Raw genomic sequence first — 15,539 nt, 5'->3', positions numbered from 1 at the left:
AACCTCCCGATCTGACCACCTGCGGGCTACTTCGGCCCACGGGTGGAACAGCGGGACAGTACTGTCCCGCTGCAATCGGGATGTTGGGGAGGGGTGCGCCCTCTATGGGTGGTGCCCCTGTGCGACCGCACTGGTTGAACACCCCTAGACCCACAATTTTTTTCGCTCAGCGCAATCACTGGGGACGTTTGCCTTAGCAGAGAAACCTCCCAAATAATATATTGATTTTTGCTATGTCTGTCTGAGTAAGCATCAGGGGCAGGAATTGCAGCAGATACATTATACACACTTGGAAAAGTAGCCATTTCATGTAGACTGGCTCTGTCCAAATAGGATAAAAGGAGATGCCTCCACCCCTCCACCGAAATAGGCTAAATAGCTTTAGCTGTCCCATTTTAATGGCGTGGTGTCCATTGGGGCGCAGGTGGGTGGTTATTAGTACATAACAGCATAACTTTTGTTAGCACTACTTCCTGTGTATGTTGGATGCAATCCTTGTTTTGTATTCTGGGCCTGATTCAGAGCCGGACACTCTGACCAGAGCGCTCACTCTGAATAAGGGCCTGGCACCTAAAATTGGAGCGGCCCCTTGGACGCTCGCATAGCTGTGGGTTACCACCCACAGCTTATGCGAGCGTCCATGATGATGGTCGCGATGGTCAAGACCATCGCGACCATCGGGCTTGCGATGAGACCCTGCGGTAGGGTCTCGTTGCCGCAAGCCCTGGAGTGATTTTGGCTCTATCAGAGCCAAAATCACTCCCACTGACATCACTAGTGATGTCAGTGGGGCCGGACCCAGACGGTAGGCGTTCCCATGGGAACGCCTCCGTCTGGCAGCCACGCCCCCGGCACGCCCACCAAAGGGGGCGTGCTGTCACTCACCATCGACAGCACACCCCCTTTGGTGCGAGACCCCGAGCGACGGCTTCCTCGTCGCTCGCCGGGTATCGCGCATGCGCACGACGGAGCAGCCTCCGTCGTGCGCATGCGCATTTGGGTACCATCGACCCGCTTGTGAGCGTCTTGCGCTCGCGAGCGGGTCTGAATGAGACCCTCTGTGTGCTGTCTGACTTGAGATGCTAAGTGTGTGACACACATTGCAGGCTGCTGCCAGTAGTAGGGTCTTGCACATTGTAGGAAAACCCGCTGAACTGATACGCCAGATAAAGTACTAATAATACAGTGCTGTACACATACACAGTATATTTATATAGCCCATCCCCCCATAGCTCTGGTTCTAGAGCCTAGGAAGTGTTGGTGTGTATTGTAGCAAAAATAAATAAGGTAATTATAAATAAATGTATCAATCCATCACTTGTGCAATGTTAGCTGTCACAAGAGAGAACAAAGCTAGTTTCAGGCTGGGATGGGGTCAATCCGATTAAGTGCAAAGGGTGCGAGTTGCCGTTGCAACGGCGTTAAAATGCCGGCAAAGGACTGGGATGTACTAAGCTCTTGAAAGTGGTAGATTGGAGAGTGATAAACTACCAGCCACTCAGTTCCTAACTGTCATAGTAAAGGCTGTGTTTGAAAAATGACAGTTAGGTGCTGATTGTTTGGTAGCTTATAACTTTCCAATTTATCACTTTCTAGAACTTAGTACAGTGGTGCTTGAAAGTTTGTGATCCCTTCAGAATTTTTTATATTTCTGCTGACATCTGGTCTAAAACTACCTCAGATTTTCAGTCCTAAAAGTAGATAAAGAGAACCAAATCAAACAAATTAGTCCAAAAAATTAGGCTAATTTTTTTATTGAGGAAAATGATCCAATATCTGTGAGTGTCAAAAGTATGTGAACCTTTGCTTTCAGTATCTGGTATAACCCCCTTGTGCAGCAATAACTGCTTCTAAACATTTCCGGTAATTGGTGATTAGTCCTGAACATCGGCTCGGAGGAAGTTTACCCCATTCCTCCATACAAAACAGTTTCAACTCTGTTTTGTTGGTGGGTTTCCTCCCATGATGCTCGCTTCAGGTCCTTCCACAACATTTCCATTGGATTAAGGTCAGCACTTTGCCTTGGCCATTCCAAAACTTTACATTTATTCTTCTTCAACCATTCTTTGGTCGAATGACTTGTGTGCTTTTCGTCGTTGTCTTGCTGCATGACCCACGTTCTCTTGAGATGCAGCTCATGGACAGATCTCCTGACATTTTTCTTTAGAATATTCTGGTATAATCCAGAATTCATTGTCTCACCAATGATGGCAAGTCGTCCTGGGCCAGATGCAGCAAAACAGGCCCAACCCATGATACCACCACCACCACTGTTTCACAGATGGCATGAGATTTTTATGCTAGAATGCAGTGTTCTCCTTCTTCCAAACAGAATGCTTCTCATTTAAACCAAAAAACTATTTTGGATTCATCTGTCCACAAAACATTGTTCCAATAGTCTTCTGGCTTGTCCAGGTTATCTTTGGAAAACTGCAGACGAGCAGCAATATTCTTTTTGGAGAGCAGCGGCTTTCTCCTCGCAATCCTGCCATGCACACCATTATTGTTCAGTGTCCTCCTCCTGATGGTGGAGAAAGGCCTTCAGTTGCTTAGAGCAGTGGTTCCCAAACTGTGTACGCACCCTGGGGTTCCTCGGATTGGTGGTTCAGCACCAAATCAAATTATTTATGGTCAATGTAATGTAAATATGTGGGCAAACAGAAGTGCAAACCTGTCCACCACCATATAAATGAACCTAAGGATGACTGTTAAGCACAATTTACTTCACTTTACTTCATTTTTTTCTGAATTTCTCAATAACAAACTTAAACTTAAGGGTGTCGTGAAAACAATGCTGATGCTGTAGGGTGCCATGATTCAAAAAAGTTTGGGAACCACTGGCTTAGAGGTTACCTTGGGTTCCTTTGTGACCTTGTGAACTATTAGACACCTTGCTCTTGGCGTGATCTTTGTTGGTTGACCACTCCTGGGTAGGGTAATAATTTTCTGGAATTTCCTCCATTTGTACACAATCTGTCTGACTGTTGATTGGTGGAGGCCAAACTGTTTTGAGATGGTTTTATAACTTTTTCCAGCCTGATGAGCATCAACAACTCTTCTTCTGAGGTCCTCAGAGATCTCCTATGTTTGTGGCATGATACACTTTCACAAATGTGTTGTGAACATCAGACTTGATTGTCATCCCATAGATTGAAAATACCTGACTCTAATTTCACCTTCAAAATATCTGCTAAGCCTAAAGGTTCATACTTTTGCCACTCACAGATATGTGATATTGGATAATTTTCCTCAAAAAATTAACATGTCCAATTGTTTAGTCTCATTTGTTTGATTTGGTTTCTCTTTATCTACTTTTAGGACTTGTGTGAAAATCTGAGGTAGTTTTAGGCCTAATTTCAGCAGAAATATAGAAAATTCAGAAAGGTTCAAAAACTTTCAAGCACTCCTGTACATCTGCTCCCTAGGAGTCTCATCCCAAAGTGGACATTTCTGTTTGGATTATGGTGAGGTTTAATTAGATTGTTTTAACATATAGTACATCTGCTGTTTACAGTTGAATTCCATTCTGTGACACTTTTCATGTGGACGGTAATCCATTTGTGTTTAAGTTATCAATTATCAGTATGTTAAGTGTGCGACCTCTTTTAAGTTGTGAACAATTGTGCTAGTGTGAGGTTTAAAAAAAAAAATGTGTTTTTTTTTTAATGCAAACCCCAGGAGAACAGGAACATAATGCCGGCTTTACCTGCCAAAGGCTTGAGACCTGATCAAACAAAATCTAACAATACCAATGATTTCAATGCACAAAAACACGATATATGTGATGACAGCAGCATTCTGTACTTAGTGTGCTGCCCTTATCACAAAATTGGAGAAAGTATTAATTTCCCTGTGAAAATATCAACAACAGTGTAGTGATTAAAATGGAATCGGTATCTAATGCCGGCTGTCGGGATGCCTCCTGTTAGAATACTGACATCGGTATCCCGATGGATGGTACTCCAACAGGGGTCAGGTAAGTATACTCACCCTCCCCCGTTCGTGCCTAAAACTAACCCCACCCCCCTTGGTGCCTCCCCCCCCAGTGGTGCCTAACCCTGCCCCCTAGAGGTGCCTAGCCCTAACCCCCCCCCCAAAACCTAACCCCGCTACGCTCCCTAAACCTAACCCCCCCCACTCCCCGCGGCTAAACCTAAGGGTGCCCCGGATTTACCTCGTTCGGGCTTGCGTCCTTCCGGCATCGGGATTAAGATAGCCATCAGTATTTTGACGCCTATCTCAAGTCCCTTGTCGGGATTCCCTTGTCGGTGGCATCGAGGCCGACGGTCTCATAACTACATCCCGTATAAAATGTCATATGTGTTTGAACACCGAGTCCTGTGATATCACTGGTGACTATATATCTGCTTATTAAAACGTGACACATGGTTTGCCTTACGGTCTTCAGATCTTATTTATCAATATGTGGCAATGTTTTTTTTAATCACTGCCATTGATAAAATATCACTTGGACATCTGAGGGATACTCGGATACAATCTATACAGTATATAGAGCAATTGCACACTCAATTAAGGGACAATTAATGATTTCATTAAAATAAATGTAATGACCTATTAGTTAAATTTAAGCCCACTTAAGAGTATAAGGACTAGGAGGCCTATTTGTCAAGGCTGTTTTGCCTATAAATCATCCAGATACTGCAGTTTTTGCCTGAGTCAGGTATCGGGTCTAGTTATGAATAGCCTAATGCAGGTGAGATATTATTAATGCATTAGGCTAAATAACGCTCAATAGAGACTGCGGGCTGGTCCCAATATATCAAGCCTTTTCAGAGCTATTCCCGTTGGCTGTTAGCTGCTTTGGGTCTATGGAGGCATTCTCGTAGGGGTCTTCCAATCCCACTCCAGCAGCCTCCTTTCTCCATTGCAGACATTTTTAAAATTTTATGCACGCACAGCAATTTGGCTGCGCTGGGTCAGAAAAGGCAGAGAGGTGATAGTGCCAAGATTTATATTTCACTCCCTAAATGTGAACTACACATAGGGGTTGATTCAGAGCTACACCCAATATTTTCTAAGAGTGGATCTCACGACTTTTTTTACAGGCTGCACACGTGCCGGGGCCTTCATATGCAACTTAAAGTAGGGATGGTCATCGACCATTGATGATTCATAATCATTGATGGTTTATGGCCGATGTCGAATGCTTTTACCATTGATGGGGGAGAACAAGATGGTTTCTTTCCATCGATGGCGCACAGCATAACCCAAGCCCAGCCCCCAAGTTCTGATTTGCCCAAGGGCCAGTCAGTCAAAGAACATGGATGACTATCGGTTGGTAAAACCATCGCTGGTCATCCTTTGCGTAGTTGGTAATCATCGATGACCACTTGCTATATCGCCTTTGATGGTAACCACACCAACAGCCATCCCTAACTTAAAGTAATTATGGGCAAGTCATATAGATCTCGGTGGCGGAAGAAAGAATGGTCATCTAATCAGTGGAGCCACTTGATGCAAGTTCACTACGTCATACAACGTCTGCAGTTGCCCTAACAGCAAGGATAGAGAAGTGAGAGGTCTATGACTCCCATACCAATAACACATACAATCCCCACCCGGCCAGGTGGAGCTGTTGACCCCAGTAGGGTGAAATCAGCCTAGCTTGTGTAATAAAGGGGAGCACTCCTCACTAGTGCAGCAAGATGGCTACTGGACTGTCGTCCTATCCTGCCCACCAGCCACAATGTCGACAGAATGATATACCAAAAGGGGGAGGATGGGAAATCCTGGAAATAAAGAACCAAACACACACTATAAACTGGAAGACACGCCAATCTCCGCCTCCACACAGCTATAGGCTGATCGATATGACTCCACACCACAATCCCAAAATGGAGACCACAATATAAATAATATTTTACACAAACCTGTCCCAGCCTTGGGGTTAATTGGCCGTCATCTCTTCCACCAAGGATATAGCTGACACAAATGGGTACTGATGATAATGATAACTACTTTCACCATGCGGGTGGATGGGGGCTGTGCTTTCCTGTAGATGAAGCAGACATTGAATACAGGGGGAAATCCACACTTATTTCCGAATGTGCACAGCCATGGCCAAAAGTTTTGAGAATGACACAAGTATTGGTTTTCACAAAGTTTGCTGCTTCAGTGTTTTTAGATCTTTTTGTCAGATGGTACTATGGTATACTGAAGTAACATTACAAGCATTTCATAAGTGTCAAAGGCTTTTATTGACAATTACATTAAGTTTATGTAAAGAATCAATATTTGCAGTGTTGACTTTTTCAAAACCTCTGCAATTCGCCCTGGCACGCTGTCAATCAACTTCTGGGCCGCATACTAACTGATGGCCGCCCATTCTTGCCTAATAAATGCTTGTTTGTCTGAATTTGTGGGTTTTTGTTTGACCACCCGCCTCTTGAGGATTGACCACAAGTTCTCAATGGGATTAAGGTCTGGGGAGTTTCCTGGCCATGGAGCCAAAATACTTGTGTCATTCTCAAAACTGTTGGCCATGGCTGTACTGTGTGTAAAATCCTTATACCTTTAGGACAATTATATTTACTATTTGGATTAAACACAAACACTATTCTGATTTTTCTGCACATCTTTACTTGTTTTCTTTTTTGACGATTTTAAATATTTCTTACCTGAGGGTCTAAGGTACCAGAAATTTGAACTTATATAGAGTATAAATACTGGTGCAGTGATAGCATACCAGAGGGTACCAGAAATTTGAACTTATATAGAGTATAAATACTGGTGCAGTGATAGCATACCAGAGGGTATCAGAAATTTGAACTTATATAGAGTATAAATACTGGTGCAGTGATAGCATACCAGAGGGTACCAGAAATTTGAACTTATATAGAGTATAAATACTGGTGCAGTGATAGCATTTTCTGTTTTCGCCATCTATATCCTTTTCATGATAAATGACTCATGCAGGCCACTGTATCCTGTTTGCCTAATTATACATTACCATTAGAAAGAAGGTGGGTGGGAGATATAGACGGTTTTTAATGTTATAGCTGATTGGTGTATGTGTAATTATCTAGCGTTTAATTAGGGAATGTTATGAATGCTTTGTATTATTGCAGGTGGTTTGACCTCTTATTATTGCAGGAATTGACCTCTTAAGTGCTAACTACTTCACCCAGACCACAAGGTTGGGACATTTCCTACCTCCCAACTGTCCTGATTCAGACAGGAGGATCTGGCTTTTAAGGGCTTTGTCGTGATCAAGCAGAAGGTTTAGTCAGCGGGACTATGCTTTTAGAAGATCGGGACAGGGCGGTCCAGCGCATTGGAAGTGCTGGTTACCTCCCTGTGGTAAGAAACTACTAGGAGTCCCAGCATGCCTGCCAATTTGAGATCTGATGGACATCCAGCCAGGACAAACAACTAACAACACATCCCTCATAATAACATGCAGCCTGTGCTTCCACCAACCTCTTGTCTGCAGCAGTTGTCTGTTCAAGATGTGAGATCCTGGAAGGCCGGCAAACCCCAAGCCGCCATGTCATATATACTCGCAAACCAGCAAGGACATAATATATTGAATATGACAAGCAGCAAAAGAGAAAGACGTTCCATTAGAGGTGCACAATGCGGCTGCGGCAACCGGGGAGGAGGTGGTGGCGGTGGCCACATGGAGAACGGGTGGGAACCATCTCTGACACCATCACCTCCTCCCCGGTGCGCTGCAGCCGCATTGGGAACCTGTAACAGATTGTCCTTCTCTTTTGCTGCTTGTTATATTTAATCTCTACAGACCTGTGGTAGCACCCCCATTAGGGAATACTGATAGAGACGATAGGGGAATTTCTCACCATTATACTGCATTATATATATTTTCCTGTGCGACAGACACTTTTCTCTGTGCACTAATATATTACAATCCATGATTCATCCTGTGTCCTCATTTACATAAGATGAGAGAGTATGGGAGAGGGAGTTATACCCACCTTCGTGTTGCTTCTTTTGTAACATTATAGAGAGGCCCTTCCCTCAAAGTACCGCCCCTCTTTTCGGAGGCACACACCTAATAGCCCTTTTTAGAAAATGGAGGGGGGGGGGCACCAACACTCTTTCTGTCACAGGGCACCAAAATGTCTAGTTACGGTTCTGGAGAAGAGGACGCTTTATGCACCTGCTCTTCCTTTATGTGTATATTACTATGGCCACTAAGGGAGTGGCAAGGCCAGGGGCTGCGTCCATGGATGCAGTTTCCAGGCCTCTCAAGCTGGCAAGCCTAAGTAAGCTGAGGCTTACTCAACTAGCTGGCGGCCCGGCACTGTCCACCATCGTGACCGATGGTCGCATTGGTTGTCCCAGCCTGCGACCCTGGTCGCAGTGCTGGGATCGCAAATGCAGCAGGCGGTGTCAAACAGGGGGTGTCATACAGTGGATGTCATACAGGCGATGTCATACAGGGGGTGTCATACAAGGGATATCATACAGGGGATGTCTACAGGGGGTGTCATACACCTCCTGCTGCATTTGCATGTGTGCATACATCATATCTATAGCCTGAGTGCATACATCATATCTATAGCCTGAGTGCATACATCATATCTATAGCCTGTGTGCATACATCATATCTATAGCTTGTGTGCACACATCATATCTATAGCTTGTGTGCATACATCATATCTATAGCTTGTGTGCACACATCATATCTATAGCCTGTGTGCATACCTCATATCTATAGCTTGTGTGCATACATCATATCTATAGCCTGTGTGCATACATCATATCTATAGCTTGTGTGCATACATCATATCTATAGCCTGTGTGCATACATCATATCTATAGCTTGTGTGCATACATCATATCTATAACTTGTGTGCATACATCATATCTATAGCCTGTGTGCATACATCATATCTATAGCTTGTGTGCACACATCATATCTATAGCCTGTGTGCACACATCATATCTATAGCTTGTGTGCATACATCATATCTATAGCTTGTGTGCACACATCATATCTATGGCTTGTGTGCACACATCATATCTATAACTTGTGTGCATACATCATATCTATAGCTTGTGTGCATACATCATATCTATAGCTTGTGTGCATACATCATATCTATAACTTGTGTGCATACATCATATCTATGGCTTGTGTGCATACATCATATCTATAGCTTGTGTGCATACATCATATCTATAACTTGTGTGCATACATCATATCTATAACTTAGGTGCATACATCATATCTATAGCCTGTGTGCATACATCATATCTATAACTTGTGTGCATACATCATATCTATAGCCTGAGTGCATACATCATATCTCTAACTTGTGTGCATACATCATATCTATAGCTTGTGTGCATACATCATATCTATAACTTGTGTGCATACATCATATCTATAGCTTGTGTGCATACATCATATCTATAACTTAGGTGCATACATCATATCTATAGCTTAGGTGCATACATCATATCTATAACTTAGGTGCATACATCATATCTATAACTTAGGTGCATACATCATATCTATAGCTTAGGTGCATACATCATATCTATAGCTTGTGTGCAGCTCTGCAATACCGTCCAGTACTGAATCACCCTCTTTGTGTGTTTTTTTTATTTTTTGTCTACATAGATTAATACTTCTATATACATATTGTACTGGCTATTTCTTGGAATTAAAACCATATTTGAGTGCAATAACGACAGCACCTTGCAAGGTTCCTCCTGGGTCCCTATAACCTGATCTTGTACAATTAGGTAAAATGCGCCATCTGCAGGGTTTCCCCGTGTGGTTATGCCAGACTAGGGGGTATGGAGGTTTTTTTAGGTAAACAACAACAACAAAAAGTTCCTCTTGAAACTCTAGTTACTGTATTGTTACTGTACTGTATGTATCTTTCTGCAGATATTCTACAACTATATTGTCATTGTGATGTGGTGCAGTTATACAATGTCCCATGCGCACCAAATAAAATGCTGTTTAGTCAGTGGCTGCACAATCCATAAACTGCGGCATCATCTAATAGTGGGCCTAATTTACTACGATCACAACTGCGATGACAATAGCGATTACGCACGCAGTTCAACTTCGATAGAACGCTAATCCATTGCGATCGCTATGCCGCCGCAGCACAATATAAGGACTCCCACTTTATCTTACACATAACCGTAATCCTTAGCAAGACTGCGAAACCATCGGTAACATTGAGTACCATCGCAGCCTCACGCACACTTGCACAAGCACTGACCTTACTCAGGAATTGCTAACCTCATCGCACGCTGTCAGGCCTCAGGCTGCGTACGGCATCGCAGTGGATAATTTATGCACGTCCCTGCAAAGGCGTCCGAACGTACTGACACGCCTGCGTTTCACCGAACACCCCTCCGTCACCACCCACAAACGGTACTTCCTGTCAATCACTCTGTGGTGGGTCTGCGTAGATCACAGCCCCGATCTCAGTGGCCGGTTCGCGCACTGCGATGCATGCGTAGTACGCAACGATCGGCCAATTGTGTGCATATTAGCAGTTGCGATCCAAGCTGAATCAGGCCCAGTGTTTTATATTTTGCATAGTTTTGTCTAAAGATACTAAAAACAGTTGGTATGTTTTTGTGGGTTTTAAACCCCCACAGAAGACTTGTGAACCTGGCCCAGGACACGGTGGTTTAATCATGTGTATATTTTATTGTGATTGTATGTACAAAAATAACTCTGTACCTAAACTCTTTATGCTGTGTACGTTGCTAGTTCAAAAATCACTGTATCACATGTAAATCTGAGTGAATCGGTTACACTGATTTCTTCTTTGCTACAGTTGCAAAACAGAAGAAGACATGGAACAGAAAGGTCCTTTTCATCCTCGGAGTTCTGTTTGCCTTGGGGGTAATTGCTTTAGTTGTAACAGCAATAGTGCAGAATAAACCTCTTCCACAGAAAATGAAGGTACAGTAATGCATGTTCTATAATAATAGCTAAACACAAAGTAAATAATCTAGGTGCTTTAAAGTATGCTATTATAAAGCAGTCACATGATCAGGGGAAGTGTCCGAAAAACCCCTGCAGAACCACAAAGTAAAAACCGGATACAGGGCCTGATTCAGAGCCGCTCGTTCGCTATGAGCGATGTTCGCACAACTGCGCATGCGTATGGGTCGTAATGCGCATGCGCCAACCAGTCATTGCGGTCGGAAATCGTGCGCTCGCAAAATAGCGAGGGGCTGCTAATGTGATTGACAGAATGTACCGTTTGTGGGTGGTAACAGGGGAAGGTGCTTGAAAACGGGGGAGTGGAGATCCGAACGCAGGCGTGCCTAACGGTAAAAAGGGCGTTTAATGGGAGTGCATAATTAGTAAAGGAGCGTCATCGACCACGTCACTTGGTTGTCTTTTAGCCTGAACTGCTCGCAGTGATAGCGGTAAGAAAATCCTACCACAAGCACTGCGAGCAGTTCAGATGCCTTTCCATGTACCCGATTAATCTAATAAATAATGGAGATGATGTGTGATGTGAACGGCAACGGGGCGCCTTTACAAAATGGCGTCAACAAACAGCAATGAGCGAGCGCTCAATTTAAATAGACGGCCCCTTTTTTGGAACGACCGTACGCAAATAGCGTCCGACTCTGAATCAGGCCCACAGTCTGAAATGCATGTTTCATTCATAACCCAGATTACTAAAACCTCTTTTATACCAAAGTCCCTGGTCTGACCTGGAATTTGGCACATGGTTCTAACCCGGGACAGACCCCTTTTACACTGCGGCACCCAGGTGGAGCCGGATCTGCAGTGACCTGGCCCTTCTGGCGTAGATAAGCAGAGCTTCTTCCCCTCCCCGTCCCGTCCCCCTCCCTCTCGCTCCCTCTTACCTCACTCTCCGCTGCGCTCCAGAGGCAGGGAGGGCGGGAGGGGAGCGCTGGTCGGGCCGGCCCTGGTTGCAGTGGACGCTTGTAGATGATGACATCTCCAAGCGCCACTGAAGCCGGCCAATCAGGCAGCACGTGGCATGATCTGAGTCATTGTGACAAGGATCACGCCATTTACACTGCAGGGTGACACGGGAACGACCCATGGCCAACCCTGCAAGCAATCGAGTTGGATCCCCGGGTCCCTGGACCCATGTGGATCCATTTACATTGACAGAAGTCCCGGGTTGATGCGCGTTCCCATGCATCAACCCAGGATTTTTAAGTCGGTGTAAAAGGGGTATAAGTAAATACTGTATCATTGTAGCCAATTCCTTTGCACAGAATTACGTACCATGGGGGTCTTAAGAGATAAAGTGGAGAGAGATAAAGCACCTACCAATCAGCTCCTAACTGTCATTTTTCAAACACAGCCTGTAACATGACAATTAGTAGCTGATTGCTTGGTACTTATCTTTCTCCACTTTATCTCTTTCCGACGCCTAGTGAATAGACCCCCATGTTCCTCACCTAGTACTTCGAGTCGTCCTTACTGGTTTAAATTGTTTAGTAATAATAATTTATCCAATATACCTTTTAATTGACTGCACACTATTTGGTATGTGATTGAAACATTAATTTTTTTTTTTTACATAACCGTTAATGTCTACAAAGGCTGAGAACAGCCGGACAGGAGTAAAATTCCTTACAGATAGAAGACGGGATGGTTATTAATTTCAGTATTGGAACGTGGGGGTCACATAACTTTCTACAGGGAACTTTTGTGCTTGAGAGTTGTAACACATAATTAACATGGCACAGCTTACTCAATAATATCATTTATCTCCCTTTGTCGGGTTTATTTTCATTGTGCAGCTTTTATACAAGAAAGAACATCATTAGTGTCAGCTTCAGACTGTAACGTACCATTTACTGAGTCTGGGAGAGATTCCAGGGCTTGGAGTGCTGAGAAATGAGTAAGATTATATACAGCATTACAGAATTAGACAGCTTTTACATGTGTGATTGTACCAGCCTATATTTATCCTATAGCGACGTACATATGTGGATGGTAGTGGAAGCTGAGGGAATCTGCTTATTAATATAAACAAGTTACAGACGGATAATGCTCACACTAAAATTACTCTTTGTCGTTTAAGCTTTCAAGCGATAACCCTGCACTGAGCCAATGATATTAGTTAGGCTCTAAGGGTCATGGGAGTGCAGGGGGGAAATTTACTAAAGGTCGATTTTTATTGAGTAAAAATATAAATCGATCCGTGTGCTTCAGGGGCTATGGGAGGGCTGCATTATGGATGCTGTACATCCCGCCACTTATCAGGTGGTATTTACCTAGAATTGTGATCAAAATCGCAACGGACAGTTATTCCAAAAAGCGCTGTCCTATGCCAAGAGGGGACTACGGGGTTTCTTTGGACCCCTCCCTTTGCGCATACGTCGTTTGACGTGCATTGCGGGGGGCGCTGGGAGGGGTCCAATTGGCTTCTTTTGGGCAACGTCATCTATAGATGGCGTTGCCCTCCGGGTCCAAGCACTGTAACGTAACACATTCTGGAGCTTGATACATATGTGGCCAACTCCAAAAAGGACAGTTTTCAGAGTTTTGGACGCATTTTCCCTTTAGTACATTCCATCCCTTATTACTTGTTTACTAACAGACAGTTTTTTTATAGCAATTTTTAAGTGTTAGTAAATGTGTTATATAGGGCGGGATGTATTAAGCATCGCATCTGTGATGCGGTACATCCCGCCTCTCTTTCGGTAGATACCGCGGTTGATTACCGCGGTATGTACCTAGAAATGCGATTTGCATTACAAAGGACAGCTCTCCCGATAAGAGCTGTCATTTGTGATGCCCTCGGACACAGGGACTTCCCACAGGCCAAAATCCCGGGATCCCGCCGATCCCGGGATTGGCCTCCCTACGCTGGTCCTGCTGCCCTGCACCAAAAATAATCAGTGGGATCAGTTCCCAATATGGGCTGATCCTGCTGCCCTGCACCAACAATAATCACTGAGATCAGTTCCCAATATGGGCTGATCCTGCTGCCCTGCACCAACAATAATCAGTGGGATCAGTTACCAATATGGGCTGATTATTGTTGGCGCAGGGCAGAAGGATCAGACCATATTGGGAACTGATCCCACTGATTATTGTTGGTGCAGGGCAGCAGGATCAGCCTATATAGGAGCTGATCTAGCTGATTATTGTTGGGGCAGGGCAGCAGGATCAGCCTATATAGGAACTGATCTAGCTGATTATTGTTGGGGCAGGGCAGCAGGATCAGCCCATTTAGGAAGTGATCAAGCTGATTATTATTGGTGCAGGGCAGCAGGATCAGCCCATATTGGGATCAGTGATCAGTAGGATCAGTTTCCTGTATGGGCTGATCCTACTGTTCTAGACCAACAATAATCAATGTGATCAGTTCCCTATATGGGCTGATCCTGCTGCCCTGCACCAACAGTAATCAGTGGGATAGTTTTCTATATGGGATGATCCTGCTGCCCTGCACTAACAATAATCAGTGGGATCAGTTCCCTATATGGGCTGATTCTGCTGCCCTGCACCAACAACAATCAGTGGGATCAGTTCCCTATATGGACGGATTCTACTGCCCTGCACCAACAACAATCAGCGGGATCAGTTCCCTATATGGACTGATTCTGCTGCCCTGCACCAACAATAATCAGTGGGATCAGTTTCCTGTATGGGCTGATACTGCTGTTCTGGACCAACAATAATCAATGGGATCAGTTCCCTATATGGGCTCATCCTGCTGCCCTGCACCAACAATAATCAGCGGGATCAGTTCCCTATATGGGCTCATCTTGCTGCCCTGCCCTAACAATAATCAGTGGGATCAGTTCCCTCTATGGGCTGATCCTGCTGCCCTGCACCAACAATAATCAGTGGGATCAGTTCCCTGTATGGGCTGGTCCTGCTGCACTGCACCAACAATAATCAGCAGGATCATTTTCCAATTTGGCCACTTACGTCTCCTCTATAGTGCTTTGGCTGGATCACACTGGGACCATACACACAATCACAGTGGGCATAAGATATTCTAGTATGTTAAAAAAAAATTTATTAGGTTAATTGAATAAGGCTGGGTACACACCTAAAGATTTTCTGTCCAACTAGTTGATTGGTTGGAATGAAAATCTGGTAACGTATGGGAGTAAATGATGATCAGCAATTTGCTCCTAAATGCCAGAAAACAGATGAAAATGGTCGTCAGACAAGTTTGTTAAATGTTTGATCTAAATAATTTGTTCAAACTTTTTTGGCCATTTTCTGGCGTTTGGGAGCAAACTGCTGATTGTCATTTACTTTCATATGTTACCAGATTTTCATTCCAACCAATCAACTAGTTGGATGGTTGGATAGAAAATCTTTAAGTGTGTATGCAGCTTAATTCTTGGACAGGACAATTTGGCCACTCGCTCACTTTACCAGACTCAGTGAGGCTCCCTGCATTGTCTGTCCCTGCATTGTCTCTGTCCCTGCATTGTCCCTGTCCCTGCATTTTCCCTGTCCCTGCATTGTCTCTGTCCCTGCATTGTCTCTGTCCCTGCATTGTTTCTGTCCCTGCATTGTCACTGTCCCTGCGTTGCCTCTGTCCCTGCATTGCCCC

The 15,539-nt window shown here is 44.3% G+C and overlaps 1 protein-coding gene across 4 annotated transcripts in view; it reads left to right on the top strand.

Moving 5' to 3' along the window:
- ENTPD1 (ectonucleoside triphosphate diphosphohydrolase 1) overlaps positions 1-15,539 on the top strand; it is a 125,070-nt gene that overhangs the window by 82,517 nt on the left and 27,014 nt on the right. For 3 of the 4 annotated variants that reach the window (XM_088452160.1, XM_088452159.1, XM_088452162.1), the window contains one exon: positions 10,794-10,921. The exons of the other annotated variant lie outside the window; for it this stretch is intronic. In XM_088452160.1, the coding sequence (XP_088308286.1) occupies positions 10,794-10,921 (128 nt within the window). The remainder of the gene's footprint in view (positions 1-10,793; positions 10,922-15,539) is intronic. 4 annotated transcript variants of the gene reach the window in all.

Source organism: Taudactylus pleione, unplaced genomic scaffold (assembly GCF_031769625.1).
Source record: "Taudactylus pleione unplaced genomic scaffold, aTauple2 ptg000034l, whole genome shotgun sequence".
Classification (NCBI taxonomy): Eukaryota; Metazoa; Chordata; class Amphibia; order Anura; family Myobatrachidae; genus Taudactylus; species Taudactylus pleione.
The sequence above is the reverse complement of the archived record's forward strand: the minus strand, read 5'-3'. Positions and strand labels throughout refer to the sequence as shown.